Below are 25,946 nucleotides of genomic sequence, written 5' to 3' on the forward strand. Positions count from 1 at the left end.
TTAGCTATCCTCATATGACTTGCACAGCAAGATATCACAATTCTCTTACAAGACCAGCACTGTACCGTTGAATGTAAAATATGTATTTCTTGCTTTCTGGCTTTTCCTGGTGGCATGAATTTAATCTCAGGCTCATGCTCTAATTGTAGCATTTCTTTCCATCTCCCTTCGTATATTTTAAATTGTTAACTACCTGAAAAAATAATATAATACTTCTGGGACGGGGGAGGGGGTGGACTTACAAAAAGCGGAGGGAAAGCCCACACAGAGAAGCACAGATCAAACATGCAGACAGATCAAGAGGAAGCCAGTGTGTGACAGTTTCACAGCTTGGCTCAGGGCTAACTCACACTGGTCCTGTTTTGATTCAGAGACCCTTAATGACATGTGAGAGGCTCCTTCCTGTCCCCTCCCAAGGAAACACATGATCAGGCCCCCATATTTAATTCATGACAAGTCACATCTGCCCGGGGTTGGAGAGGGCTCAGCACAAAACTCCAGTGAGGGAGAAAAGAACAAATGGACAGATAGACAGACACTCATACAGTACACCCAGGCACACACACACTCAGAAGCATTTCTTTCCCTCCTTTAAGTCCCACGTTCAATCATATTTTATTCAGAAGTCTACGGCAATTACTGTCTCTTTCCCACAGGCAGGGTGAATGTGTAATTTCCTCCATCTTCTTGGAAGCTGACAGTTTGTGACAATCGTAGGACAGCCACTGCTGTTTTGGCAACCAAGGTCCTGCCATTGAGGCAGTGTCTGGGCTCCTTCTGCCAGTCAAGCTTGTCTTGACACACAATTCTGCCACACTTTTTCGCTCCCCTCCTGTCTCTCCTAGCACATATCTCTCTTCCCTGCGTTCCACCTCTCTCTATCAAACAGCACACCTTTTTTTCTCCAGATGTCCCTTCTCACTCACTCCATCTCACAACACTTTAAAGATCTTAAAGTGTATCAAATTGCTGTCACTCACCCTTCTCCCAATCTATAGAAAAACGTATTGAGACTCCCTGCTCTATCTCGGGGCTCAGAAGGAAAGAAGCCCGTCCAAGATACACAGATCTCAGCTTTGTGTTCCAGGGCCAAAAATCCACAGATGGCCTCAAGACGTGCAAGTTAAACAGGTCCTGGTACAGCGGGGGGACAACCATATGAGACGACAGACAATGGCTATGTCTGAGACTATCAGACTGCAGGCCTAATCCGCTCATAATAAAGGACAAAGTCTACAGTCTAGAGAGCTAAGAGTTAGTGTTTTGTCAGGTTAGTAAACCAGGTAGAGCTATAAGGAGTATACGACAAAACCTGCAAGGATTACGTAACTATTTGCAAACAAAACTTTGGGAGTAAACCTGTTACATTGTGGTACAACACCTTTGTTAGTCAAGAACAGTGCGTTACGTCAATGGTCATTGATTGTCAAGCAGTCAGATGCAGTAGTGTGTATGGGGAGAGCATGCAAGATGGAATCAGATCAGAAGGATGGGTACTTACCGACGGGGCGAGCTGGAGACACAACAATGGAGGAGTGGATACACAAAACAAACAAATTAAGAAACAGACACACAAACATATAAAACAACAGAAGAGGAACAGAACAAACATAATCAAATAAGACAAAAAGAAATCAAAGTCAGAATGAATGACATGTTGTGTTGGGGGCCAACACATTTCTGGCACAGGGTAAGCATGACAGAGCGGATCCAATAGAAGGCTTTTGTCCACCGCCGAGCAGTTTTATTGATAAGCTCAGAGCCCTGATGGACACGGACAGCCTGGTATTAGCGCCCCCAGGTGGTCAAATGTCTTCCAAATCAATGAGATGTCTGTGGGGCGGCAGCATCCAGTGCTCAGAGGCAAATACACTATTGGATCTTCTCTGTCTGCATTAATGAAATCTACAACTCTACGGGTGGCGTGTGTTTGTAATAGCAAGGCGGGGTGTGTGTTTATCTAGTGCTGATGGATAGAGCAGGAGAAAGAGAGCGAAGGAGGGAGAGAGGGAGAGAGTGAAACAGAGTTGAAAGACTAAAGGAAGATAGTATGAGGGGTACATTCAGGGGCCGCAGCTATCGAGACCCAACACCATATCCAGAAGAGTTAGTGCAGCTAGTGACTGACTCCCCTGTGTTTCTTCTCTGTACATGTGGCACGACTCTTCCACTACAGTCAGCATCGCGTCTCCTCTCCTTTCAGCAAAACACGGAGACGCCGCTCCCAGAACCCAGAGCTCATATAAACCCAACATCCAGAAGGGGTAAAAATTCAACCCAAAACCTCGTTTTATCTCCCTCCGGCCCCCCTGTGTGGCCTTAAAGCGCTCCACAGAGACCTTAAATACTCAGGTTTAATGGGAAGACGAGCAGTGAAAGAGGGAAGATTATGGTTAGAATGTTTTTATTAACCTTGCAAACCTCGGGTGCGGGGCTGGCGGTGTGCACCAGTAAACTGTGAAATGGCTTTGCTGACTGGGTGGTTACAGCGTGGAGGATAGCGTGGCTAGCAGACCACCGTGGGGTGCGGGGAGCGTGGTGGGGTGTGCCGACGCTGCACTAGGAAGTGTAAATAATTAAACAGATTCATAGACTGTCCACATCTCTCTTGGCTGCGGGAGTCAGCATTCTGGACTTCCATTTGTGTAGAGGAGACCCTGTGGGACTAAACAGCCAATCTAAACCTCACACTGGTGTAAAGGGACAATAACCTCAATGGCCCGTGACTTCTCTAAGTGTTGTTGTGCGCTAGCTAATGTAACAGAACAACAGAGGACAAAAGGGATGGCAAATGGGTTTCGTACCTCTGACGGTGAGCGTGGCGGAGGCCTCCAGCTTGCCCACGCGGTTTTCAGCCACGCAGGTGAACGTGCCCTCGTCGCTAGTCGAAGCCTTCTTCACTCTCAGCACGTAGTCGTCCTTGTCGTACTTGATCTCATACCTGTCAACAAGGATGTAATATCATGAGATTCAAGCTGCCTGTTCAGCAGCATCAACAGCAGATACTGGAAATCCAGATAAAAATTTGATCCCCCGACAAATAACAAATCAGCTTCAGTATTTCACCCATGCCTGCTGAGGTATCTGGCAGTAGCCATGAAAAGTGTATTTCTTCTTGGAGAGGTAAACAGTGCTCAAAAACACAACTGTTCACTCTGACAAATGGAGATTGCAAGGAGGAGGATCAATTATTCAACAATGACACGTAGTACAGAGAGAGGTGTGCTTTCAGCTGGAACCCCCCAAACTCTTTCAATATTCACAAGATGTTCCTGTGTGTGTGTGTGTGTGTGTGTGTGTGTGTGTGTGTGTGTGTGAGAGAGCTTGCCTGTGCCTGTGTCTGTGTGTACTACTTGTGTTGGAAAGCACAATTGCGTTGTATCTTCACAGCGCTACAAACTTCCTATTGTCAGGCACTTTAACTGAGTCGATAACGCAGTCATACTATTTAAAAGCAAAGTTTGCCCTGATTTTTTTTTTCCATCTACATCCAGTAGTCAAATGTCTGTGAAATCTGTGTGTGTGTGTGTGTGTGTGCCTGAACGTGTAAAGAATAGTATGGCAGTTGACAGGGGGATGATGCTGGTTTGGTTTGTTGTTCCAGTCTGTAATTGGAGGGGTTGCTGGCATGGCAGTGTGTAAGTGGTGTGTTGGTGGGAGTGGTGGTGTGGGTCTGGGATGTGTGACTGCGGCCTGACAGCCCGACAACCGTCTGCTGTCTCCAGCCTGTCACTCACAAACACTGAGGACAGACTTGGTGAGTCCGAGACAGAGATGAACAGATAGAGAGTCACTCCATTACAGCTTTGACACAACAACGGCTTTCTTCTATCGACACATCAGGAAATGAACTCTAAGGTTTGCGCATAATGTAAAATAGGTTAACTGTCTACACTGGATAATGGATATGGCCACAAACTATGGATTGTGCCAATGTTTTCTGAAGTGACTATACAATAACAGTATGCTATGGTCCATTTCCCTTGCACTGGGAAGGACCCCACTGCTCTGCCATCAGGTGTACTGATGGCTGCTTGCCACTGGCAGCTGCAAAACTAATCTGTCCTGTCTATCCATGTCTCGCTTTTTTTCCCCTCCTGTTATGACATTTCCTGAGCAAGCGTTCAAAGGCAGCTTTATTGGAGTGCATTCCTCAACTCTGACTGCCAGTTCCACCTCTCCACACAGGTACTTAAAGAGCCATAATGATTATTTGACTGAGTCATGACTAAATGCTTTGTTCTAGAGAGAGGGGATGTACAGTTCAGGTAATGTCCTGTATAAAGCGTTTATTGTTTGAGCAGGGGTGAGTGGCATCTAAAGGGATGACACAGCACCTTCTCAGACAAGCCTGCTGTCTGATGAAAAACAAACAAGCTAATGGAGAGAGCATCCTCTCGGACTTTGCCCTCCGGCAAGGATGGGAGGCACAACATGAACTCCTGACTCGGGAGAGGAGGTGGAGGCAGAGTGACAGGAACAGGTTAGGGTTTAGAGAAAACAACAGAGCGCTACAGATACCCATTCTCATCGCTGGTAGGAATGAGAGAGAGAGTCATTCTGCTCTGACAGGTTCCCACAGACTGGCATCTGCATGACCGTGCCCTCGCAGCGTGCAGGACACACACGTAATGCACATACGAGGACAACATGTGCATTGTTCTTGGTCCTGTCTCCATCAATCTCTCAAAACAGAACCTCGGGCTGGTGCATGACTTATTAGAGGGAAACATGAGCCCAATCAATCTGTAATCAACTTCCTATTTGGAATCAGCTTAGATGACAAGATGAGTGGAAATACTCATGGATAAGAGGTAGTTGCGGCCACACACGCATATAAATACACACAGCGAGGGAACAGTAGCTCTTTATTGTAACTGGCTTGGGGTTGGGCTCTGTTCTCCATTAGAGGAGGAATGTAATTACACATGTAATATGGAAGGGCTGTGGAAGGGATAGGAGAGCCAAGTTCACCCTGCTGGCCTCTCCCTCCATTTCAACCAGAAAACACACACACACACACACACACACACACAATAAAGTATACAATCATACAGCGCATATCCACACATGTGCAGAGTCATTCACTCATGCAGGGAGATGTGGAGTGATGGGAATGTAAGCAAATGCCAAGACAAAGCAGCATTTTTCTGGTTTGTTAACTTTATGTGTTTGCTACGCGCGGCAGGCCGTAGAGAGATGAAAACTTTATTGAACACACTTTAAGAGCATTACATCTCCTTGAGATCGTCTCAGAGGCACGGACTTCAAACTGTCTGCCATATAAGAACACACTCACCCGTATTCCACCTAGAGACTAGTGCCAACTCACTCATGGTAAGAGCATCTTATCTCTTGGTTGTGTGAATGCCTGTGTGTGTGTACAGTTCTCCACAAAATGACTCAACCTGAGAGGATCTTATCTGCCTAACCCTCTCTGTGTGTACATGTGAATGCCAGGGTGGGTGAGAGGTTGGGTGGCTGTGTGGCAACTGTGAGCAAATGAGTCAGACTCAATATATAGGACTGATTCCAGCTTGCTCTCTGGCCCGACTGCTCTGACACAAAGCCCCCCTCTCTGCTTCGTTTCATTCTGACGGTCTGATCCAGTTTCACACCATCTGACTGCCACTTCAACTCATCCCGATCAAAGGAGCTGGAGTCTACCTGTCCAGGCCTCGTCAACCATGAGAAGGAATCAATTAACCGTTATCGCCTCTCATCTTCCCTCCGAAAGGCCCTCAGCCAGAGCTCCACTCCCTCCCCGCACCTCTCAGTTCCTAGGAGGCACAGGGCCTTCCCCAGAGTCTGAATTACATTTATCATGTTGTCCCGCACTGATCAAAGATCAGTTTGGCATGATTTCAACCCCTATGATTAGGTTGGGGGTTTGTGGAGGGTAGGCTGATCCTAAATCTGCCCCTGACTTGACAGAGTTACTTCTACCCAGGGCCAGAGCGCCATGGTAACGGTGGCAGCGGTGGAGTCTTTACTTAGTCGGAGCGGTTTGGAGCAGACGCCGAGGCTCTACTGGGAGATGTTGCAGATACAGCAGGAAAAAAGGAACAGCAAAGTACAGCTCACTGACAGATGCCTGGAAGCCTCTCTTACTCTCTCTCTCGCTCTGTGCGAGTGTGTGTGTGTGTGTGTGTATGTGTATGTGAGGAACAAAGGACGCGCAAACACCAAACGCACTGACACACTCACAAGCATCGTGTACGTGCAGAGATATTCAATCGCTTTCTCAACATAGCAAAGAAGGGAGAGGAGGATTCCTCCATCACTCCATGAAGATAAATGAAAAACATTGATACATAATGAATGATCTACCGTACATCTGTATTTAATTATTGCTATGCAGTATTTCCCATATTTTCTATTATGTACTGTATTTTCTGAGGCTGACTTTGTTGTTGACACTCTCAGTGTCAATACACACTGAAAGATAAAAGACCCACCCTACCCGCCATCGCGCTCCCCACCCCCCCTTACACATGCGCACTCATGAATACCAGATGTATCCACTTATATATCAGTGGAAGTAATGGAGACAGGAACCATAGCCTGCCGTCTTTTCATTCTGCTGAGTTGCAGAGGTGAGAAATTACTGAAACTGGATGGTCAGCATAACACAGGCGCTCCTGTCACACTAGCTTTAACAGCTCTCTCAAACAGAATGACCCACACACCTCTATCAGACACACACACACCCGCAGACACACTCAAACACACTCAAACACACACACACACGCACACCATGAAAGACTGATTGCGTCAGACAGAAAGGCTTTTCTGGTGGATGGTGGCTGGTGCTGGGCCTGTGTTGCAGGGGTCAAGGGGGACAGAGGGCCTGCATACAGATGGACTGCTGGAGCACAGGGGCTCTGATAAGGCAGTGAAGAGGGCACGAGGGGCCGGAGCAAAGAAAGAGGGAGAGGGAGACCACAAGACAGAAAGATTTGGGCCACACACAGAGCTGGTTGGCAGTGGGAGATAACACACACTGGCCAAGTCTTTTCACTGGGATTTACAGACTATGGCTGAATCTCTTCCTTCTGGAGACCCGGGGCTCTCTAGTACTCCCCTCCTGGCTCTCTGATGTGGGAGAGGCAATTCTGCGCTTTCCCCGTGATTCTGCAGAGATGCTCCACAGACTGTTATACAGACACTGTTTCCCTCACGCTAAAAAAAAATGTCTCAGTTTACAGTCAATTAATACGGCTATTTTGAATATACATAAATCTCTGTTAACGCTTACCATTTAATTTACCATTTCCACCTATTTACTCTGGCATGTGCCACGTTGTAATTTTAATGTTTTCAGTTAGTGAATGAATACAACACAAAAAATATAAGAGATATGTCGGTAAAATTAACTTCAAAACTAATATCCTTGAGTTAATGAAAGAAAATAAAGTTGGACATTTGTAGAAATTTCTAATCATAATGTATACTGAAAAATATGTGTTTGATTTGATATTTTGATTTATTACATCGCAAAACCAAAGCCTGTAAATTCCAACGACTAAATCAGCTGCATGACTTAAATTAGATGAGCTGGTTTGATAGACATTTTTTACAGTCCCAGTAACACCCACACTGAGGCAAAAGTGCACCACCATTGTCTTTGTCCTCTAATTGAAACCACTCCTTTTCTGTCTCTATCTCCTGTTCTACTCCACAGAGGCTGATGCCAGTGCCATCCTGGCACGGTTTATGTCTATGTGCCAGTATGTGTGTGTGTGTGTGTGTGTGTGTGTGTGTGTGTTTGCCTGGGAGGCTGCTAGGGCCACCGAGCACATTAAAGACCTGTTTACTCAGCTGAGGCTCCATTACCCTTCTTCCTAGTATGAAAGTTGCACACACACAGACACACACACATGGATAGACACAAGCACACACAAAGCAGGGGGAATGGGGGGCAGCAAAGACAAGTAGAAACAATTTGATGGTAAGGAAGGGGGGGGGGGGGTGGGGGGGGTGGGGGGGTCTCACTAAGTCTCTCTCTTTCTACAGCTTATCATAGTAATAAGGACAGTGTAACCTTTTCAGATAAAGAGCAAACAAAGACCCCTCCCCACTGCACATAGAAGTGCTTGATCTTTGGTGGTCTTTCATTCTTTTCCCCTGTGGTGAAGACCACTACTGATACAGCTGCAGAAGCTCACAGTGTAGTGTCACACTGGTTGTGGTACAATAGCTGTTTTAATTTTTTTTTTTTTTTTGCAGAGTACTCGCCAGTTATCAAACTGGAAAGTATTCTTATGTGGGATTTTGTCCAATTCCTCTGTCAGTCAGAGAGAAACTCTGTTTGATGTTTATTAACTGGCGATAAGCAGCGGAGAAAGTAGGAACAGATCCTCACTTAACAATATTAGAAGTCTTGACTTCGGCACGCAACAAAGACAGCGGAAAATGTCAGAATTAGAATATTGCAGTCTTCATGCATGCTGTCTGCTTCAAAGAAAAATTGGGGAAATAAAGATAGCGCAGAAAACAAAAGCCCTCGCATTGTAATTATAAACACTGTGATATTTATCATTTAATAATTTGGCTGTTTCTGTTTCCCCCGTGTTCATTTCTTTCTTCACAACCAAATAAGATTGTACTTCAAAGGGATGGTACAGCGAGCAAGGACGCAGGCACATGAGAGTCATCCTCCTCTATTATAATCACAAGTCTGTTAATTAGTATACAAAAAAAAATGAACTCATTTCCAGAGCCAGCTCCCTATATCAAAGACTTGAGTGAGCTACTTTTATGTGTTTGGTTTGGCACAGCGCTCAAGCCCCACTGCCCAGTGAACCAAATCCTTATCAGATACAAACAACGCGCCCACGCTCGGCTCTGCGGCTAGCCTTGAGAGATGTCAGGTCCGCTGTGTGTATGTTTCATGAGGTGATCCAAGCAGTGTGTGACTGGGCTGCTGGCTGGGGACAGAGCGCTGGCCTCTTTGAAGTCCAGTCCTGACAATGACGCCGCTGTTGACTGCTACTCCAGTGAGTCACAGTGAAGCAACAGCAGCAAAAGGCCAACACGCAGGACCCGACAAGAACGCTATCACTATATCATCAGAGTCAGTCGTTTTTTACAGGAAGCGAGATAGACTAGCTGGCAGCGTGCTAGCCTGCCTCTATAAATTACAGACTTTTATTGCTTTTTCGTTTTCAGTCTTTGTTTGTGCAAGTGTGCGTGCTTGCTTGCGTGTGTCACGTCAGTGAGGGTACGTAGACTGAATGGGGTTAATGCGTACGGGAGGGAGTCATTATCTTGCAGGTTTTTCTGAGGCGCCTGTGCCAAAAACTCACCTGAACAGCTGCACCTGTACAGACAGACACTTCGGGGTCACGTCAGCTGCTACACTCTGTCTCTTTGTATCTCTTGTCATTCTCTCCTCTGCTGTCTCTACCTGTCTGCCTCGCAATCTGCCTGTTTTTTTCCGTCTTTCTCAACGTCTGCCTTTCAGCCTTTCTGAATCTATCCGTGCCCACTTGCCAGTCCCGTCAGTTTTAATTGTCTGGCTCCATATCTGTTTGTCTTCATGCGAACCCCTTCCCCTGAATTCCATCAGATACTCTCTACCTCTGTTGTGTCTGTCTGAGCTGTCTGCCGTGGCACCCAGGTGGAGCAGGGTCAGGGAGAATGTGTAATGTGTGTTGTGAACAGCCTAATAGGGCTATTTAATGCCCCCTGGCAGACAGGCAAGGTGAGAGCTGGCAGTGTGAGTTATCATCAGCTTGAACCAGACGCTCAGACTGACAACGATTCCTCCACAGCTCCTCTGCATTGAGTACAGCCTGCCACATCAGTACCACACACACAGATGCACATAGGCATGCCTGCAAACGTGCACAAACACATAAACACACACACACACTTAGCCACTCTATTTCTTGCACATATATCATAGTAGTCTTAAAAAGAAAACTTCTCCCAAGAAAAAATGAGGAGGGTAAAGGGGTCAAAAAGGATCATCAGATATTCTTGATACTTTAGTAGCGGTACATACCTCCCACGAGGGACATCGACGTCATCTTTCCTCCAGCGTACGTTGGGCTGGGGGTCTCCCTGCACCTGGCAGCGGAACTCCACCGTCTCCTCCTCCAGGACCACCTGGTTGATGGGCCTTCGTAGGAAGGTGGGCCGCTCTGCAGGACAGGCATGGAGGGTAGATGTATGTAATTCAGAGTTTTATGTAAATGCATGAATATATGAATATACATGTTTGTATTTCTCACATCGCCCTCTTCGCACTTAATGATTCCCCCTCTCTACTCACTCCACTTGCTCTCTAAAATATATTTATTTTCTATGTCTTAGCATTTGCTCTTATGATCATTCTATGGCCACAGGAATATTGCAAGGGCACTAAGGACCTGGCATTTGCACTCCTTATTTTTGGTTGCTTGTCATTTTTGGTGATATAGGAATTGAAGCTAATTCTACTGTTCTACTCACTGTCTCTGGATAACACCGTCAGCTAAATGCCTAAAATGTCAAATGATGTAAATGTATTCCTCGTCCTGTGTAGCTCAACGGGTAGCGTGTGGCAATAACACCGCCAGCAGTAGGGGTTCAGTTCCCACTGGGACCACACACGCTAAAAATGTATATTTGAATTTTAATATACATTAAAATATGCTGTACAGTGCTGTACGGTGGCTTTGGATAAAGGCACGTCATGATATGTTATGCATGTTACTTTACTTGTACTTACACTCTAGTAGCCATGTGGTGGTTAGGCATTTTCTTTTTTTTTCTTTTTTATTTCAACAGAAAGTGTACAATAACCAGCACCAATGAATAAAGGCATTTTCTTAGAGCTTACCAAACACTGTGACTTGTGCTGTCTCGCTGTCCCTCTCTCCCACCATGTTGGTGCCCACACAGATGTACATGCCGGCATCGCTCTTCCTCGTGTTGGAGATCATCAGCTTCCCTCCTCGAATCTGAGGGGAAAAACATTCTCCATTAAATACACACAGACGTCCTACACCTTCACAGTGATTCATCCTGATCGACAGTACTGGTACTCACAGTGATCCTGTCATCCTTGTCGTCGATGCGCACTTTGTCCTTCTTCCAGTAAATGGTGGGTTCAGGATGGCCTCTGGGAGGAACACACTCGAGGATGGCCGGCTCTCCCGCTGCCACCACCACGTCTGTAGGGTTTTGTCTGAAGTCATCCCGCAGCACTGAGGGAGAGAAGGAGGGACAGGTTCAGGGAGGGTATATATACAAACCTTGCATCGTACTGCAAAATATACATGTTTGAAAGTCTGAACCACCATTTCAAAATTTCTTCTAATGGTTTAACTGTTGTATATAACCTAATGTGAATGTATGCGGTATTTGTCCCGGCTATTTAAATGGGATGTGTGTCATCTGACTAGGCTAGCACAAGTGGAAGCTAATTGGAGCTAATGGAGGTCCCTCTGGAGGTAGCAGAACAAACAGAGACAGAATGCCCTGAAGCTTGGTGTCATTCACATGTGAGAGCTCACGGGGGTGCAACACTGCTTAGCTCTGCTGGTATGCACACACACACAAACACACACACACACACACAAAACCAGTGGGTGGTCTGCTAAACAACTGTGGCCTTGTATCTAATCACCCTCAGGTAGGCCTTTCATCACAAAGATAGCCTCTCACCCTGCATAGTGTTCAGTGAAACACACAACGCCAGCTCATTATCAAACAGGGAGAGCTGCTGTCACACACAAAAACACACACGCAAACATGCAAATGCAAACACGAAGGCATACGCACGCACCCACACCCAAACCCACACCCACACCCACACATACACACACACACACAACTAAACTGTCGGAAACTGAACCTTCAGTAGATTCAGCATTCAGAGCCTGATGCAGGCAGCATAAAGCCTTCAAATCAATGAGCGCAGATGGAGAGAGATCTGGTCCAGACAAAAAAAAAATACACCTCATGTGGGGTTTAAAACCTACAAACTGGGGGTCACTCTGGCTCATTGGCTCATGCAGTGTGCACTCAAACAGATCCTTCTCCATTTGATCTACAGTAAAACAAATCCATGCAATGCCACTTTAGGAATTTCAGTTTCAGCGGTGTGTCCATCCGCACAGCGGCAAAAGGACACGTGATTCCTCTGATGGATGAAAGCAGAGTGTGAGCTTGTTGGAGGATGTTTGAAGATGTTTGAAGATGTTTGAGGAGGGCTAAATTAAGGGCAGCACCACAGGTCCTTATGTAAATTCCACGTGGCACTGGGGAGAATGGGAGAGGGGGCCTGGATTATAGAGGGGATAACAGGTCCCTGCGCTCCAGGCTGCTCTCATCTCCACTCTCGCTCCTTTCGCCCTCTCTACAGAAAGCCGCACAGCCATTGTCCGCTTATTTATTTATTTAGACCAAGGGGATGGTGGGGGGGGGTTGGGAAGAGAGGAAGCTTTCAACCCAATTATCCTGGGGATGCAAGGGGGTACAGAGTGGGACTTTTGTGTGACACGAATTCAAATGAAACCTTTACACAGGGGAAACGAGAGGGAATACAAAAGAGAGCTAGAGGAGAGTGGCAAAGACAGAGAGAGAGAGAGAGAGAGAGAGAGAGAGAGAGAGGAGCAGGGCTGCCCTCTAATCTAAAGAGCTAAGGTAATTAGCCAGCTCCAGAGTGGTGGACCCCTGGTCAGGATGGGCATAACTGCCACCACCACTGGGCTCTCTGTATTTGCATTACAAACAGATCTCCTGCTGTCTAAAATCATAGCCTGGTTTGGACCGTACACAGCCTGTTGTTTTCATGACTGCGCTGGATTTAATTGCTCCTTTCCATTCATTGGTGATAGCACCCATGGGATTTTGTCAGAACCAATTTCCTTTGAAACAGAACGATGACAACAGAAACACACATATTAAGGTGTGCCATTTTGATGCTTTTGCCATGCTGTCTGATCATATTGTAATACTGCACAGTAAGTCACAGTAAATGCATCCTAACCGCTTAAACCTGAACAAATACAAAGAGTAGCCACACGCTCTAGCGAATAAAACACACACACACTTGTTGAGGACAGGATAAACACTGGGTTACAAACAGCTACAAGCAAACAAACAGATGACACATTACTGGCGAAGGGATTATGCCCTGTGTGTTGGTTCAGGGCTTGCTAATACCAAGACAACACTTTCAACAGATACATTTACTAAGTAGATGAGGGGAGAGGTCAATCCAAACACACTTTAGGACATTATCTAATCCTAACTGCTGGGCCATTGTCATCAAGCTCATCGACCTAGGATTTACGTCTTTATCAACTCAATTAACCATTTGCCTTGCTTCATTTCAGTATTAACATGTATTTCTTCCATGGTTACCTCAAAACACAGGTACATCCATGGGCAGAACTATGTTGAAGGCCGAAAGACGTGTAAATGCGTTTTGCATTTGAATCACTACATTGCCGTATTCTCTGTTAATCTATGTGAGGTGCATCTGGTATGTGTGTATAATTGAGTGAGTCTGGGTATTCACTGTCAGAAACTGAACTCTGGCTCTAACTCCGAGGCCCTGTAGGCATTCAAGCCCGTATCAGCAGACAGACGTAAGGTAATTGCATTTCTATCCCCCTGAAACACTCAGCTCCTCTTCCTCTGAAAACATCTCACCTCCCATGGAGTTCCAGCAGGCCCCAAACTCTGCCGCCTTGCTTACTGCTTATTAATATTTATATATTTTTACATTCACACCGCTCTGTCGGCAAGCGCTACATCTGTCAGTCCGGCTGCAGGCTAAAAAGAACCCATATCTGAAAAATATTAATCTGCCTTTGCCTTTCCCGTATTTTATTTATTTATTTCTCAACTATCAGAGGAGGGAGCTGATTTGAATGAAGGAGCATCAGGCAGGGGGCAAAGCATGGCACATTTGCAGCTCTGTCAGTTGGCAGCGTGCCAACATCTCAAACTTAAAGGGGAAGGAGTCGGGTTGCAACTTGCCCTGCGAAACAGCCGAGGGCTTGAGAGTGGAAGCCCTTGCCAAAATGAAAACACAGAGTAGGCACACACACACAGTCTACTTTGTAAAGCAGATTGTCCTACACTGGCGGGGGGAGGCCTGTGCCAGCAGTCATTAGGGAGACGTTACCTCCGTGTGTGTCCTCACCTGAGATAGACTCAGCACCCCCTGAAAATCAGCCCATGACACAGTTACATGACAGCACAACACAGCACAGAGGTGAGTCGTGAGCAGGGGCAAGGACAGGGTGAGGAGAGATATTTTGTACAGTGCGCCCTCTTCTCCCACCCAGGATATTACTCACTGGAGGGTGACACTGCTTGTCGGTAAGATTAGTGGGGAGCCTTGACTGAGGCGTCCAGCTTGCGTGCTGAGATAAGTGCTGACAAACACATTCACCTACAGGAATGTACCTACCTTTGGTTCACTAAGGTTGCGCTTGCTGTCACAATACTGCAGACTGATGTCTAAAACCTATTTTTTTTTTTTTTTCTCCTCTGCTTTATGACATTCACAACAATTTGACAGACACATACTCCACGCGCACACACACACACCTACACACAAACCCGATAAACTGCGAGGCGTTCTTAAAAGCTGCGGGGCATGGTATCTTTTTGTAATACTGAAAATGTGAATGATTGTGTGTGTTTATGTGTTTATTATTACATTTTCCCCCTATTTACTGCGGAAAAAGGCTCTCCATGCCTTCATAGATATTCTCCTGGGTCAGGGCTAAGAAACACAGAGAGAGATTACAGCCGCTAGAAGCCCGGGGCCATACCACACCACCCAGACCCACTGCCTTCTATCCACACTCTGATTAGAAAATAAACCATGCACACACACACACACACACACACACACACACTGAAAAGAGCTGTGGAGAGCTAGCTTCCAGCTATAATATCATTTCATTCGAGTGCTTTTTGCGCTTCATCCGGCAGAGTGCTATTACAATACCGCCATTTCCAATCTCACCCTTAGAGAAGAGAGACAATATATATGTCACTTGACAAAATATACCAAACCCACTCTGTGTGCTGTCATTGATGTTTTGTATTACTGCTGACGCTGAAGGCAGAAGACGGATAATATATGGTATATAATAGTATACTATGAAGGGAGATGGGCTCCATTTGTCTGGATGCAAGCTTTTTCTCTAGCCCTGACCGGCTCATTTGCCCTCCCACTGGCCACAGCTAACCTCTGCCCCCCATCCAGATGCAGAAATTACCCCCACAGCAGGCAGGCAGGCAGCAGGTTCCCGCATATCCCCTATATTCCTCCAGTGCAGGGTCGCAGGTCAGATCAGAGAAACAGCTGCAAAAATATGGCCGGCTGGCGGTGCCCAAGGCTGTGCCTCCTCTGAGGACCGAGGAGAGGCTCTCATCATTAGCACAGCTCATCACCATCTCTCTCAGTCTGTCTCATTCTCTCCCTCACCGCCATCAGAGGCAGTTCTCTTTCTCTTCTCTTTCATTTTCTCTCTCTCTCTCCGCTTCTCAGTTCATCAAATTTTTCCAATCCAGCGGCGCTGCCCCACTCGTTGCATCTCGCCCCCTCTACTCAACCCCTTCATTGCCTTGTCAGTGCTCTCTCTGCATCCTCCCTCGCTCTCGGTCTCTGTAGCTCTGCGGATGAAGCCACATACACGCATCATCCTATCATCCTCCACACACCGTGGCCAAGCCTGATACGATCTCCACCACCATTCTCCCTATCTGCAAATCCTGAGCCAGGGGATTGTAAATAACGCTGTCACCTCCACAGATAAGAACCAGGAAATATGGAAAAGAGTGAAGGTAAAGAGAATCATATGGTCGGCAGTGATACCATAGTGGAAGGGAATCACAGGTGGTGATATCATGTGATATGTGCATCTTTAATAGAGCCTTGGAGGGAATGAAAGAGAGAGAGAGAGTGTGTGCTCTGGCGTGACGGCAGAGCAAACAGAGGCAAGACACAACACAACAGGGGGATGATGAGAGGATACTTGATGAAGGTCAGACTTAATAAGTGGTGAGGAGTACAAGGGTGTTGAATAGATGGGGGCGAGGGTAAAGGAAGGTTGCACATTCCATCACACTCGTGCCTCATGCTGTGCTTGTACCCCTGATTATGTAGATAGGCCTAAACAAACATCCTTATTTAAACAGCAGCCCCGTTCAAAGCTCATTTTTCAAACAGCACCCCTAATTTGGCCTAACGAGCCCCCGGGCATCACAGTAATGACAGTAAGTCCACAGTAGGGGATTCTACTGGCCAAAGCAGGAAAAACTGTGGTGCTGCTCCTGTGAAACAATATAATTAACTCTTAATGAACCTCTTTCCTTTACACCCCTTCCCAATGCAAATACAAACACACACACACACACACACACACACGCACGCACGCACACACACACACACACACACACAATTCAATTTAGCCTAATCCATGCTTTATGGTAATGTATAGCTCATTAAAATGTTAGTTAAAAACTCATTAAAATTCACTTGGAGAAGTAATGGCTTCATTACAGTAATATGCTGAAAAGCAAAGAAAAAGACAAGTAAGGACAAGGAGAAGAAAGAGAGCAGAGAGCGACAGCTTTCTAATCACTTAATTGTGTCTAAAATGGAATACATTTGCATAATAAATAACGATGCACTGCATCCTCCTTTCTATCTTTTTCTTTCTCATAGCACTCTGTAATTAACCGGCGCTACAATTAAAGATGCATTTTGCCCAAAAATTATTTTGGTGGCCACTCCAGTTTTCATTCTGCTGTCTTGTTTATGGCCATGAATGTGTGTGGGGGGCTTGGCAGATCTAGTGTGTGGTGAAACTGGAACTGGCTGATACTGACGAACAATGTGCCCATGGGTCTTTGTGCCTGCTCTGATAAGGCATGGTGTTGTGCTGATGCTCATGCTCAGCCCTGAATGGACACTTTACAGCCGGAAGGGGGAGTAAAAAGTGAGGGAAGGAGTGGTGGTGGTGGTGGGGAAGGGGGGAGGGGTCGCAGACGAGAGCTGGATTGATTTCCTGCCAATTCCAGCACACAGACAGAGGCAGTGAGGCATCCTGATGGAGCAGGTGGGTCTGCTTACTGCAATGGGAAAGGAAGAGGGGAGAAGAGGAGAAGAAGAGGAGAGAAAGAAGTGCACTCAGGCAGAGAGGCAAATGTCTCCTGTTAATGTCTTCTCTCTAAGAAACTGTTCTCCTGTCATATCAGTCCCATCTAAACCTGCCTGAGAAAATATGGCATGGACGCCGCTGGAGTTATATGATTAGGAGTGTACTAGTGCCAGGCAAGAGAGCGGCTGAGTAGGCATGTTGAGAAGTGAATAGCAAGGTTTGAGTTGGAACACTTGGAAATATTGATAGCATGCTCCTTTAAACAGCTGGAAAAGCTGCTCTCTCTGTATCTTACTGTGACTGGAAATATTGATTCTTATCAAGAACAGAGCACTGTGAAACAAGTTGGCCATGGTTAGTGCCGGCCCTCTTGGTTTTAAGGCTTTCCTGTTTGCTCAGGATGTAAATTTAACTCTAGCGGTCTCTGGGCCTCCTGGTTTGGGGAGACTCAGGCAGACATGTCACTTTGAATCAGCACTGGCTGACACGTTGGAAGTGGGCTCAAACGCTTGGGCCTCTCATTAACTCTGACTCTTCGGTATGAGTTACCAAACGACTAGACTCTAATGCAGGGCTCAACCTTATATTATGTTTAGGGGGAAGCCGGGAGTCAAAGAATAAGAAATGGAAGAAATACAACTTGACTCTCCCCTCCTGAGTATAAACTTCATTTTCTATACTTGCAGAAAAGATTTCTTATTTTTCGTCTGCCCTCTCCTTGTTCTATTCTTACACCACCTCAAACAACGTCTTAATATCTCATTATTCTTCGTCCTCGCCATCTCTCTCTCACCTGCGGTGTCATAGTTAATACATATAAGCCCCCCACAGAGTTTTCTCCTGTAGCTGCTCAAGTGTAAGAGATATTAAGTGACACAGGTCCAGCTGTGCTCCACACTGACTAGTGAAACACCAGAAGAATATCTCCCTGGAAAATGGGAATAATGGTAGAAGCCTCGAGGGCAGAAATGTGTTTGTTTATAATGGATCTGTATAAACGTCAGAAATGCTGGGGGTTTTAAATATATATGTGTGTGTGTGTGTGTGTGTGTGTGTGTGTGTGTGTCTCCAGTATATTTGTGTGAGCTCTGGCCTAATGACATTGAGGAAGTGACCTTCCACAGGGAAAGATAATCCCCAGGATGCTGCTGAACTGTGTCCAGGCTGAGAGCACAGGGCTGGATTCCCTGTGAGACATGCACACACACACACACACATACACAAACACACACATACTCAAACACACACACACACACAAGCTCAGTTGCTTATCCGGTGTGGCATACTTATACGGACATCTCTGGTGAAAATGAAACCCCCTGCAGCCTAGTTCTGCAGAGTCGACTCTGTGTGAATCTTTATATAATCTTTAATAGCTTCCCCCTCTTTTCCTTTACGCCAGCCTATTTGCGGCAGCTCCTTCCGTGTCTATTTTATTGTTTGGGCCTATAATTGGATTGGCAGTAACGGCGAGCTGAGAGCCGTTTGGAGCTTGTAAAAGGTGTCACTCCGCGATGGCAGCCCCGTTTTAATTAAGCTCTCGGCTGGAGTTGAGCGGCTTTTATCTAGCCTGCTCTGATGAGCCCCGAGTGCAGGAGTGTTCCACACTGAACTGCGGGACAAGCAGGAGGAGGAAAGGGGGGTGTTTACAACAGCTGTAGATAGCCCAGTTTACTGTACTCAGTGTCGTTCCCTAGACACCAATCTGCGTGCCTGGACCAAGCAGATACTGGGAGACATCATAAAAATCCTGTGTGTGTTTGTGTGTGTGTGTGTGTTTGTGTCTCCTTGTGCTCATTGTGACAGAGCCCCACCCTTCAGTGGTGTGCAGTCATGTGTGTAGTGGTGCAGATGCAGAGGCAGCCCTGCAACATGGCGGCTGCAAATGGGCACAAACAAGCATCCAAAGAAACCCAACGGCACACCGATCTCACACGCTGTTGTTGTAAATTCTAAAGTAATCTACTTTATTGCCTGGCTGCCTGTCAGTGTATGCGTGTGTGTGTGTGTGTGTGTGTGTGAGGCTGATGCTGTAGGCAGGGCTGTACGTGGCATAATGATTAGAGAGGTGTTCATCACAGTCCTTCCCTGCCTCTTCCCCCCTCCTCAATCCTCCTAATGGCCTCCTCAGATCATCTTCCCTTCAATCAATACTGCCTGAAAGGAAGAATCCCACACCTAAGGACACTTTGTTCCTCACTGTAGATCACAGGTGACACATTTTCCATACCGAGAATCATCCGCTGGCTCTGGATCAGAACCTCGCAGTGGACTTTGAACCGGTTCTGATATCCATCACATGTAAAGGTCTGACCGTTTGCTGGGCGGGGGTTAGAGTGGCTTTGCGTGCAGAGGGAAAAGGCGGAGGGTCCCGTGTGGGGGACAGCAAGCAGGGAGCAGCAGAGGTGGGGTGTTAAATCACATGCAGCTCAGATGCAGAGACATTTAAAGAGATTTATTGATCACTTTATAGATCTTAACTGTTGAGGAAGAGCGAAAATTAAACTGGATACGGAGATGACCTTTACAACAGCCTCACCCATGGACAGGGATAGTTTTTTTCTCTCTGTCGCCATGCCCCATGTGTGTATATGTGTGTGCTGCATATGTTTGAGAGGACGGAGGAATTTAGGCGGGTCTGAAAATTCTCTCCGTTCAACCAGCACCGCCGTCGTCCCGTAGATGTGCTATATACTTTATGTGTGTCTGTCGAAGCGTGTTTGAATGCTGCACATAACATCTAAATACTTGGAATAAATTGTGGCAGCGCTACTGCCTGCTCAGCAAATCACTGCTACATTAGGCTCACCTAAGTACCACACACACATACACACACAAATCAAAACAGCATGTGTCTGTGCTGCAGGCTCTGGCAGGTTGTAGGTTGCAGGTTGTGCGCTCGTATAGAGAGCAGTTGCCCAGCACGAGGCAGAGCAGTGCACCAACAGCACTAATGACAAACTGATCACTCTACTCTTCTCTCAGAGGACTGGAATTACGCTCATATACCCTACGTTGTTCATATCCAGAATATCCTACAAGGCAACACACACACGGGATGTATTGTGAGTCCAGCGGATTCACATATTTGTGTATTTACATGCAATGACAAAGAGTTTAGGGTCTGTGCCGAGGTGCTTTGTCATCAGCTATCCTAGTGGAGCTGGTAAATGCTTTATGGAAGCTGCAGCTTCTCTGGCATGAGTCTGTGGCGGAGCTCTAGATCTTGAGTAGAATCCACCTGACAATCCGGTCGCTTATTGCACAATCCAATTCGTGTTAATTGTATTACAATGGGGTAATTGTGTTAGTTCCACCTGTAATCAGCTTACTGCCGCAGTGCAGCTGGATATATACCTGTACACCAGGCTTATGTAACCTGTGTGCTGATGGGGGGAGTCTCATTCATTTCAGGCCGTGGTGTAAAACCCCAGGACACCCAACCAGGTAATCTGGCCTGCTGGAATCTTCATTCCATATGTAATAACCCCTGGTGTGTGTGTGTGTGTGTGTGAGAGAGAGAGAGAGAGAGAGAGAGAGAGAGAGAGAGAGAGAGAGAGAGCCACCCCATGCTCATATTATCATGCAAATGCAAAACAATCTGAAACACCCCACTGGCTGCCATGCTCAGGATCAGTGCAGAGCGCTGTGTCTAAACCATCCCTGTTCTGCCTGCATCCTCCCCTCCCTACCCCCCCCCCGCCCCCCGTCCCTCACCACCACACACACACACACACACACACCCTTTCTTTCTCTTTCCCTCCACTCTTGACTCCTAACTCTCTCTCTCCCTCTCCTCCTGGGTTGTTTTTTTTTCCCCTCCCCTAATTTTCTCAGGCAGCACATCAGAAAGGCAGATTAAACAGCGGTGTTCCATACCATGTTGGTACTACAGCTTGTCCAATATATCTCTGTAGGCTGGGGACGCTTCTTCTCTGTGAGGTTAATCATTTAGGCAAAGGAACAAAGTTAATGAGGCAACTTCTAATCCGAGGCTATTTGGAGTTCTGTCAACAGTATTGACTGCACTGCAGATGGGATAAGATATCGTTGGAGGGCACCGATGACCTACATAGCAAGGACAAGACAGCGGCTCAACAGCAGCACAACACAGTGATCCCACAGCTCTCCAGGGCACGGATTCTGCAGCAAAGACACAGCAGTGAAAAGGCTGTGTGTGTGCATATGTGTGTGTCTGTGTAAGCGTATATGTGTGTATACACAGCATGTGTGTGCATGTGCAAGCATTTTCACTTCCTCCCACACAGTGTCCTTTATCTTTACAGTGCCTAGACTTCATATCAGCCAGTGGGAGAATCCAGTTAGTGGCCAGCTATAAACCATTACCACTGAGCGACACACAATCAATACCGATTCACCTAACAATTAGCTAATAATTCAATAAGTTAGGACTAGTGAGCCAGCACTACTGGAGATAGGAGATAGGAAGGGGTATGGCTGTGGTCTGCCACATGTGTGGTTTGAATGATGCTCAAGAGTGCTTGATACTGACGCTTTGAATGTGTTGTCTAGGGAGAGAGGGAGAAGATAAAATGAAGAGTGGTTTTCACCAGTGTACCTCAACCACAGAGCACATTAAAGGCAGTCCTCTTCTGTAAACACACACTAGCCGATAATGGACAACAAGGCTTTATTACTCTAAAATGACTGGGATGCTCCGGGTTTCTAGGCACAAAGTGGTCATAGTATAATCTATATGGAGGAAAGGCCATATTATGTATTTTAAAATATCTAATACATGTGAAATGAATATTACAACTACTACTAATAATAATAATAATATCAAACACAATATAACTACTGACTTGATGACATAAACCCTTTTTAATGTGGACCTTGAACCATCCTAAAACCAGTTTGATTCTGAATACTATTCTATCCAACGCTTGGATCAAAGGTGACTGTACTTGCCATTTAAGGTAGAAGGAACAATTCCTTTTTTTTGATTACTTCCAGGTCCTTGAAAGGTCACTGTGATACAATGACATTTGAAATCTTCATGTCTAACCCCAGAAAGCAGGACGTTGGGGAGCCATTAGGAGGGACCTCTGTAGTTTGGGGAGGGGGTGGGGGGACATTTAGCGCGGCTGCAGAGACACCACTTGAGCCGTCCTTTGCCTCCGCTGGAATCCCTGATTGCACACTGTCATCACATGCTCAGATCAGTGGGGGTGGTTGACACACATACCCATGATGCAAGCACACACACACGCACACACACCCACACCCACACACACACACACACACACACAAACGCTGCAAACCCCCCGTATGTCTGAACACAGAAACAACCAGACACACTGTCCCCTGGGTAATGAAAGAGCATTGTGGGACTGTGGTTGCTGTAAAACCCAATTAGTGTGCGCGGTTTTATCAGTTCTCTCAGTTAGACCTACACATATAGATAACCCCTACCACAAGAATCCCTGCCTGGTTGTCTGCCCCCTGCTGGACACACACAGCCATGCAGGCAGATGCAGAAGATCAGGGAGTATGGGGGGAATAGATTACCATGATCATGTATTCTGGGTTAATGCGTTCTCCATAGGAGGCTTAATCAAAATAAATGAGCGTGAAATGACTGTGTGTCTGTTTTGGCAAAGGCTAATTCATAATGCTATACATAAAAACAGAGGCAAAGCCTTCCATGATAATCGACAAACCCACCGCACAATGAGAATCACGTGTTGTATGTGTGTATCTTTCTGTAGCCGTAATCACGCAGTTAGATCTCAGGTGATGCAAGAGAAATGTCTCGCTCTGTATAGCGGGTAATTAAATGAAGATTACGGCTGTTTCCTGACGCAATCTGCTCGGCGCGTCTCGGAGCTGGATTCCTTGGCTTCAAACGACTGTAGCTGAAGAACGGAGCGGCGGCTGACAGCGTCACGACACCAGCCTTATCCCTGTCTTCAAACACCTCCGTCTCCCACAGCCACATAAAAGAGCAGAACAGAGTGGTGGCAATCGCTCTGCCGTTCAGGCAGCCGGCGTGCTGTGCATGCCTCTGCTCCGCTGCAGCCGTCAAAAGAGCTGCTTCTGTATTCATGTGCCGCATCATTCTGGGCTCTTTGATGGCACAGATCACTGTCAAGATGCTGAGGCTCTCTCCAAATATACTGTATGGTTGGAGAATTGTGTAAAAACAGATGATATGATTTCGCGTTCTACGGACATACACAGACAGAGAAAGTGTGTGTGCGTATACGTGCATGTGATTGTGTGACATTGATTTAGGCAATTATTTGATCAGTATAGATTAACTGATCAATTTAAATTTGCATTTAGCATTATTGAATATCAAATGTCATTTTAGTGACTTTCCTTCCAATAATATTGACTTTGCCGATGCTGGATGCTGGCCATACTCAAGAACTAAAGAGCAATCTAGTCAAGAGGAGTGAGACAGAGAAACAGACAGACAGACACAGAGAGAAGCAGAGTGAAGAGTTTTTTCACCATCTTCCATTATTCAGCCTCAAGCCATGAATAACTGAATAACTGAATCCATGATAGCAGGGATGGAGGGCTGTATTTTCATACAGCATGTCTGAATGTGGGGGAAGCATAACAAGCCACACGAAAGCATCCTCCTCCAGAAGATGTCTTTAAATGAAGAGAAGAGCTCTACTCATGCATGACTGCTTCCTATAGCTCTACGTCCATCTCAGCACAGAGTCCTCCCCTCCCCACGCCCCTCCCTTCTTCTTCTTCTTCTTCTTCTTCTTCTTCCTCTGTATGCACTCAAAGAATATAATGATCCTTAAAACAAGTCAACCATTTCTCTTGTATGTGACTTATATTACATTAATGAACCAGTGGACCCTATTTGATCAATGGGAAAGGAAGGCATTGCCATTTCAGCTAGTATTCGCGGGAGAAACGGAGCCAAAATAGCCTTTCTCAGTCCGGCCTTTGAGAAGCAGTGACCCAAACACAGTGGCCCAGCTCCCTGGACCGCCACTGAATTATACATGAGGGGAGGAGGGCAGAGGGGGAGAGATGGAGGGAGGAGAGAAAGGGGAGAGATAAGAGGAGAAGGGGCAAAGAGCCTCTGTTTAAATAGCAGAGTGGTGACATGTGAGCACTCTGCTGAGGAAAGGGACCCCTGACCCCACCATGCCTTAGTGACAGCCAGTACTTAGCATTCTCCACAGGAGCCCGATCAAGCCAGGTAATTGTTGCATGTTTTACACCAACATGACCCTGCGGCGCTGCGCCATTGATAAACACTCTAAAATAAATAGCGCGTGCGGATCCAGTTTGTCACATCGGAGTGTGACATCCGTGCCCACCTAAAAACCCGCCATTAACGCAGATAATTCCTGGCCGCACTTCCCCGGAGCACTCAGATGATTGAAGTCGATCAACTCGTTTGAGGAAAAAAAACATTGCAGTTTAAAAGTGCCTTTTAGAATTCATCTGCTGATTACCATAATCAGTTCATGGCTGACAACACTTTGTAAATGTGTATGCTATTAATGCCAGCAATTACAGGGGCTAAATGCAAATGGGCTGCCACCGCGTGCGGACCCATCGATCTGAGGAGATGCAGCACACACAAGCCCAATCTGCTGTTTGTCACTGTAGACTGACCCCTCTTCATCATTATCCTCTATGAGTTTTGTCCAAGCAATTGAGGAGGAAAACTTTGCTCGCATTTCTACTCTACGCACTCGAAATGGGTCCTAGACCAATTTATGGAAAGGTAATTTTACTGTGAAAACGGTTTCATTCTGAGTTCACAGTGAATGCCTTCTTGAATTGTAATGGCTGCTCTACTCTACAACACTCCAGTGTCTGCCTCTTGACTGTGCCTCAAGCTGTAGATCACTCTCCCACGAGCCCTCACTTCACTGTCAGGCCAGCAAATTCCACCTACATTAATAGCCACCACTCATGTCTGGCTTAAATTAACGTACAGGCTATCAATTAGCTCGGACGAGGCCAGGGCTAGTGCACTCAGGGGGAAAGGAGAAAGGCATGCTGGGTCTGTGGAAGTCAGAAGGGTTGGATGCTGGACAGCAGAGAGGCTCTGCCAGATAATATCTCTACCCTCATTCCACCTCTCTCTCCTCCGTCACTCTCTAAAGCTACTCACCTGTTTAACTACATTGCTTTTTTCTTTACGCTGGCCATAATTGACCTTCATTCATTATGTAGCAATGCATTCCTCTTCCCTTCTTGCCTCCCTCTCAATCACTTAAAATGGGCCAGCTGAAGATGAAGGGCTCTCTATGTCCATGCTAAGTGTATCTACTATACAGTAATGCCGGTGAAGATGTAAAGGCTTATCCGATTAGCAGCAGGGTTTGTTTTCCCATGGCACAGCCCGGAACAGGACAGGAGTAGGAGGTTCATTCCTGAACGTGTCAGAGCAAACAAACAAACTTCCCCTAAAGTGGTGCCTTACCTTCACGATACCTTGCTATATAGTTTGTATCTAACCCTAACATATACATCCTTTTGCTCTCGATTATTCAACCATCCATCCATCTCTCCATCCACCCCTTCCCTTGATGAGTTAATTTCTCTCCCAGTGCCTGTTGTCTGAGCGACCCTGACGACCCAGGAGAATCTCCTAACAGGCTCCTCTTGCCCATCAGGATCGATCGGTCCACAGCGCCCTGTCAGACGCGATCAATACATCATTCCTTCAGTAACGAGGCCCCGCTCGCTTGCCGCCTCTTCCTTCCCTGCATCGCTTTACTTCCATTTTATTATTATTTCTCGCAGCCGATCGATGCAGGCAAACAGGCCCCCTGTAAACCACACCACAATTAGAGCAGCCTCTAATCTTCC

At 46.4% G+C, this 25,946-nt stretch overlaps 1 protein-coding gene across 1 annotated transcript in view; it reads right to left on the reverse strand.

Moving 5' to 3' along the window:
• The window catches only part of robo2 (roundabout, axon guidance receptor, homolog 2 (Drosophila)), a 164,009-nt gene that overhangs the window by 48,433 nt on the left and 89,630 nt on the right, over positions 1–25,946 (reverse strand). The window contains exons 3-7 of the mRNA XM_071925348.2: positions 11,038–11,195; positions 10,829–10,949; positions 10,006–10,148; positions 2,805–2,928; positions 1,502–1,513 (exon numbers count right to left, since the gene is read on the reverse strand). Of these exons, the coding sequence (XP_071781449.1) occupies positions 1,502–1,513; positions 2,805–2,928; positions 10,006–10,148; positions 10,829–10,949; positions 11,038–11,195 (558 nt within the window). The remainder of the gene's footprint in view (positions 1–1,501; positions 1,514–2,804; positions 2,929–10,005; positions 10,149–10,828; positions 10,950–11,037; positions 11,196–25,946) is intronic.

Source organism: Centroberyx gerrardi, chromosome 6, assembly GCF_048128805.1.
Source record: "Centroberyx gerrardi isolate f3 chromosome 6, fCenGer3.hap1.cur.20231027, whole genome shotgun sequence".
NCBI classification, from domain to species: domain Eukaryota; kingdom Metazoa; phylum Chordata; class Actinopteri; order Beryciformes; family Berycidae; genus Centroberyx; species Centroberyx gerrardi.